The sequence below is a fragment of the Haliotis cracherodii genome, unplaced genomic scaffold, assembly GCF_022045235.1.
Source record: "Haliotis cracherodii isolate W230 unplaced genomic scaffold, xgHalCrac1.p SCAF_22, whole genome shotgun sequence".
Lineage (NCBI taxonomy): Eukaryota > Metazoa > Mollusca > Gastropoda > Lepetellida > Haliotidae > Haliotis > Haliotis cracherodii.
In genome coordinates, this window is record NW_027266278.1 from 2,835,552 (window position 1) to 2,842,613 (window position 7,062).

The 7,062-nt window shown below is 41.6% G+C and overlaps 1 protein-coding gene across 1 annotated transcript in view; it reads left to right on the forward strand.

Moving 5' to 3' along the window:
• Window positions 1–6,507, forward strand: part of LOC139471433 (voltage-gated potassium channel subunit beta-2-like) — a 59,387-nt gene extending 52,880 nt beyond the window's left edge. The window contains exon 13 of the mRNA XM_071253798.1: window positions 4,528–6,507. Within this exon, the coding sequence (XP_071109899.1) occupies window positions 4,528–4,556 (29 nt within the window). The 3' untranslated portion in view covers window positions 4,557–6,507. The remainder of the gene's footprint in view (window positions 1–4,527) is intronic.
• The last annotated feature ends 555 nt before the right edge of the window (window positions 6,508–7,062 follow it).

Genomic DNA, 7,062 nt, shown 5'->3' on the forward strand with positions numbered 1-7,062 from the left:
CACAACACCAGCTGACATAATAACTAACACAGTAAGAGACACACACTATAAACCCTGCACACACAACACCAGGTGACAAAATAACTAACACAGTTAGAGACACACACTGTAAACCCTGCATACACAACACCAGGTGACAAAATAACTAACACAGTTAGAGGCACACACTGTAAACCCTGCATACACAACACCAGCTGACATAATAACTAACACAGTTAGAGACACACACTGTAAACCCTGCACACACAGCACCAGCTGACATAATAACTAACACAGTTAGAGACACACACTGTAAACCCTGCACACACAACACCAGCTGACAAAATAACTAACACAGTTAGAGACACACACTGTAAACCCTGCACACACAACACCAGCTGACAAAATAACTAACACAGTAATAGACACACGCTGTAAACCCTGCACACACAACACCAGCTGACAAAATAACCAACACTGTTAGAGACACACACTGTAAACCCTGCACACACAACACCAGCTGACATAATAACTAACACAGTTAGAGACACACACTATAAACCCTGCACACACAACACCAGCTGACATAATAACTAACACAGTAAGAGACACACACTGTAAACCCTGCATACACAACACCAGCTGACAAAATAACCAACACAGTTAGAGACACACACTGTAAACCCTGCATACACAACACCAGGTGACAAAATAACTAACACAGTTAGAGACACACACTGTAAACCCTGCACACACAACACCAGCTGACAAAATAACTAACACAGTTAGAGACACACACTGTAAACCCTGCACACACAACACCAGCTGACAAAATAACTAACACAGTTAGAGACACACACTGTAAACCCTGCACACACAACACCAGCTGACAAAATAACTAACACAGTAATAGACACACACTGTAAACCCTGCACACACAACACCAGCTGACAAAATAACTAACACAGTTAGAGACACACACTGTTAACCCTGCACACACAACACCAGCTGACAAAATAACTAACACAGTTAGAGACACACACTGTAAACCCTGCATACACAACACTAGCTGACAAAATAACTAACACAGTTAGAGACACACACTGTAAACCCTGCACACACAACACCAGCTGACATAATAACTAACACAGTTAGAGACACACACTGTAAACCCTGCACACACAACATCAGCTGACAAAATAACTAACACAGTTAGAGACACACACTGTAATCCCTGCACACACAAGACCAGCTGACAAAATAACTAACACAGTAAGAGACACACTGTAAACCCTGCAAACACAACACCAGCTGACAAAATAACTAACACAGTTAGAGACACACACTGTAAACCCTGCAAACACAACACTAGCTGACAAAATAACCAGCACAGTTAGAGACACACACTATAAACCCTGCACACACAACACTAGCTGACATAATAACTAACACAGTTAGAGACACACTGTAAACCCTGCACACACAACACCAGCTGACATAATAACTAACACAGTTAGAGACACACACTGTAAACCCTGCACACACAACACCAGCTGACATAATAACTAACACAGTTAGGGACACACACTGTAAACCCTGCACACACAACACCAGCTGACAAAATAACTAACACAGTAAGAGACACACACTGTAAACCCTGCACACACAACACCAGCTGACATAATAACTAACACAGTAAGAGACACACACTGTAAACCCTGCACACACAACACCAGCTGACAAAATAACTAACACAGTTAGAGACACACACTGTAAACCCTGCACACACAACACCAGCTGACATAATAACTAACACAGTTAGAGACACACACTGTAAACCCTGCACACACAGCACCAGCTGACATAATAACTAACACAGTTAGAGACACACACTGTAAACCCTGCACACACAACACCAGCTGACATAATAACTAACACAGTTAGGGACACACACTGTAAACCCTGCACACACAACACTAGCTGACAAAATAACTAACACAGTAAGAGACACACACTGTAAACCCTGCACACACAACACTAGCTGACATAATAACTAACACAGTAAGAGACACACACTGTAAACCCTGCACACACAACACCAGCTGACATAATAACTAACACAATAAGAGACACACACTGTAAACCCTGCACACACAACACCAGCTGACATAATAACTAACACAGTAAGAGACACACACTATAAACCCTGCACACACAACACCAGCTGACATAATAACTAACACAGTAATAGACACACACTGTAAACCCTGCACACACAACACCAGGTGACATAATAACTAACACAGTAAGAGACACACACTGTAAACCCTGCATACACAACACCAGCTGACAAAATAACTAACACAGTTAGAGACACACACTGTAAACCCTGCACACACAACACCAGCTGACAAAATAACTAACACAGTAAGAGACACACACTATAAACCCTGCACACACAACACCAGCTGACATAATAACTAACACAGTAATAGACACACACTGTAAACCCTGCACACACAACACCAGGTGACATAATAACTAACACAGTAAGAGACACACACTGTAAACCCTGCACACACAACACCAGCTGACAAAATAACTAACACAGTTAGAGACACACACTGTAAACCCTGCACACACAACACCAGCTGACATAATAACTAACACAGTTAGGGACACACACTGTAAACCCTGCACACACAACACCAGCTGACAAAATAACTAACACAGTAAGAGACACACACTGTAAACCCTGCACACACAACACCAGCTGACATAATAACTAACACAGTAAGAGACACACACTGTAAACCCTGCACACACAACACCAGCTGACAAAATAACTAACACAGTTAGAGACACACACTGTAAACCCTGCACACACAACACCAGCTGACATAATAACTAACACAGTTAGAGACACACACTGTAAACCCTGCACACACAGCACCAGCTGACATAATAACTAACACAGTTAGAGACACACACTGTAAACCCTGCACACACAACACCAGCTGACATAATAACTAACACAGTTAGGGACACACACTGTAAACCCTGCACACACAACACTAGCTGACAAAATAACTAACACAGTAAGAGACACACACTGTAAACCCTGCACACACAACACTAGCTGACATAATAACTAACACAGTAAGAGACACACACTGTAAACCCTGCACACACAACACCAGCTGACATAATAACTAACACAATAAGAGACACACACTGTAAACCCTGCACACACAACACCAGCTGACATAATAACTAACACAGTAAGAGACACACACTATAAACCCTGCACACACAACACCAGCTGACATAATAACTAACACAGTAATAGACACACACTGTAAACCCTGCACACACAACACCAGGTGACATAATAACTAACACAGTAAGAGACACACACTGTAAACCCTGCATACACAACACCAGCTGACAAAATAACTAACACAGTTAGAGACACACACTGTAAACCCTGCACACACAACACCAGCTGACATAATAACTAACACAGTTAGAGACACACACTGTAAACCCTGCACACACAACACCAGCTGACATAATAACTAACACAGTTAGAGACACACACTGTAAACCCTGCACACACAACACCAGCTGACAAAATAACTAACACAGTTAGAGACACACACTGTAAACCCTGCACACACAACACCAGCTGACATAATAACTAACACAGTTAGAGACACACACTGTAAACCCTGCACACACAGCACCAGCTGACATAATAACTAACACAGTTAGAGACACACACTGTAAACCCTGCACACACAACACCAGCTGACAAAATAACTAACACAGTAAGAGACACACTGTAAACCCTGCACACACAACACTAGCTGACATAATAACTAACACAGTTAGAGACACACACTGTAAACCCTGCACACACAACACCAGCTGACATAATAACTAACACAGTAAGAGACACACTGTAAACCCTGCACACACAACACCAGCTGACATAATAACTAACACAGTTAGAGACACACACTGTAAACCCTGCACACACAACACCAGCTGACAAAATAACTAACACAGTTAGAGACACACACTGTAAACCCTGCACACACAACACCAGCTGACATAATAACTAACACAGTTAGAGACACACACTATAAACCCTGCACACACAACACCAGCTGACATAATAACTAACACAGTTAGAGACACACACTGTAAACCCTGCACACACAACACCAGCTGACAAAATAACCAACACAGTAAGAGACACACACTGTAAACCCTGCACACACAACACTGTAAACCCTGCACACACAACACCAGCTTACATAATAACTAAAAAATATATCTGTTAGACATAAACATTTCAGGCTGCCGGCATAAACCATGAAATTTATCTTTCAACTTTTTTCACGAAAATAATATTCTCATAAGATCCCCCTATTTCTAATTTTGAGAGCGCCCTGGGCACTCATTACATCGAATACGGTAACTAATGTTTCCTAATGTTTCCTCATGTTTCAGCAGTAGTTCACTCCGTGTTTCCTATTTCAGCCTGCAATGAGTGTACTTCCAGCAGATGAACACTTTCGTTGTCTGCTCTATGCAAGCAAGATGGCGCCCACATCGCCATAGCAACCAGAAGAGGTCAGGCGGTACAGAGGCTGAACGTGATGCTGAGGTCGTCCACTAGGGCTGTAGATGCGGCTTCTAGACGTGACGAAACCATGGAGACTGTTGCGTAGCAGCATCTACCATCTTCCCAGAGCTAGGGACATTGTCAGATTGTTGTCAAAATATGTGCAATGCCTTGTAAGTCATTGTGTCATATTCTTTTTCCTCTTCAAATTTTCCTCATGGATTGGAGTATCATTTTCATGCAACTGGTGTTCGGTGATCGCTTGGATCATGTCCTCCAGGACATAATGTTCTTAGAAATGTGATGTGAGAAAGGCGTGTGTCGGATGTGGAGTTCTGTCAGCTGACATTTAATGTACTGACATGCACACGAGCCCTAGCAGGACAGCCATCAGCTAAGCTGCAATGTGTATGGTAAGCAGTAGTGTCAGAGACGTTTAGTCGGCCACGAATGGGCTAATATATAGTTTGACAATGCTGTGGAGGGATATCTCGCATATATCAGTACATTACATATAGGATATAGATCACCATCCCATGATCTGTCCCTAGCTGGAGATGAAGCGGTTTTGTCATCTTCTCAGCTGGGAGAACTGGACTGGGCTCATCCTTCCTTGAAGCACTGGATTTATGCAGTACAAACTGTGTCAGCCATGAGCATTACGTTACACCACTGGAATGAAACTTGTGCATGATTGAAACTTCATTTTCGATCTATTCTTCGTGTCAAATATCTAAAGCCTTTTAGTGTGTAGTGGTGATTAGCTTCTGAACTTTGCCTTTGTTTTCTAAGAGTTGCCTCAAATGATTAATCCACAAGGGGCAAGAACAAGATGGCCGCCAAATGTGATATTTACCTCTACTGCTGGAAGTGAGTGTTTATGGGTACATATCAACTAAATTGTGCAAGCCAGATAACAGGAGAACCTTGGACGATACAGCTGTGAAACAACATCGAGTTATTGAAACAGGGCCAACCCCTTCAGGAGATGCATCACTGGAGACTTGGTATACGTTTTCCTGGTGTTTAATGCGACTTACCTCATTCACTGTACAGGATTGTGAAGAACTTATGGAAGAACCCTGTAGTCTCCAACAAAATGATATCAATATTATTCATGAAAAGTGGAATGAAATCAGCATTAATTAATATTGAATGATGTTCTTGCTTGAAATGTTTGCAGTGGATTGTCATCAAATATTCCCAACAAAAAAAGCTATGGCTTGACAAAATGTGGTAAACGCTGGATCAGGCCTATGATGAGACTTACAATATTTTGTGACAAATTGTTTACAAAACGGGTACCCCTACCTTTTGCGACTGGTATTGGAACTAAATCACACGGTGTGACATCTTCAGTTGTCAGGGATATTTCTAGATGTGGGCAATGATGGTCCAGCTGGCTGACTGTCCCCAGTTCTACGTGCTTGGAAGATCAATTGGAAGATTACCAATATCTTTCCAATAGAAAACCCATCAAGGAACAAAATCAGATTCAGCCTCATTTAGTTTTCAAAATCCAAGTAGGGTGAAAGTTCTGTACCAATTGGCAGCAATAATCTGGGTATTCTGCATCCTTTGACGAATCAACTACCCTGTACCCATCACAGGATTATCCCTAACAATTGTTTGTGTAAAAGTAACAAACTCAAAATGTTTCAGATGGAAGGGTGTCCCATACAGATGTAAGCTCATCATTCAATAAGGTCATCAGTGTCCTGTTCTACAGAGCGATCTTAATGCTAAGATGATCGTAACTCCCATACATTAGCATAGACTTACAGCCGTTGTAGCTCTAAGATGATCGTAACTCCCATACTTTAACATAGACCTACAAAAGTCACAGCTCTAAGATGATCGGAACTCCAATACTCCATAGATTTACGATAGTCATAGCTCTAAGGTGATCATAACTCCCATACTTTAACTTAGTCTTATGACAATTGAAACATTAAGATGTTCATAGCTCTCATACTTTAACATATACTTACGAAAATCGTAGCTCCCATACTTTAATATAGACTTACTACACTTATGGCTCTAAGATAATTAGAAATCCTAGACTTATGACAGTCATAGCTCTAAGATGATCGTAACTCCCATACTTTAACATAGACTTATGTACAACAGTCATAGCTTAACATTGCTTTGTGGAACTGGGCGTAGGATAAGAGAATCTAGAAACTGGGCCATTCCACCCTGTGTTGTGCCCTCCTAAGACACTATGCATTACCGTTACCGGGAGCACTTGGAATAGCAGCACCAGTCCATGTACGGGGCTGTTTCGTTACAGGGACCATGGTGGACCACTTTCCATTTAAAGGGTCTCTTTGAGCAGGTTTTTTTAAGTATCTCGATCTTTTCTGAAATCAGTCTAAGTTACAAGAGAGTTGCTATTGGAATTTGGGTTTTGCTTATGTATGCCAATACAAAAGGTTTGCCAACAAAGT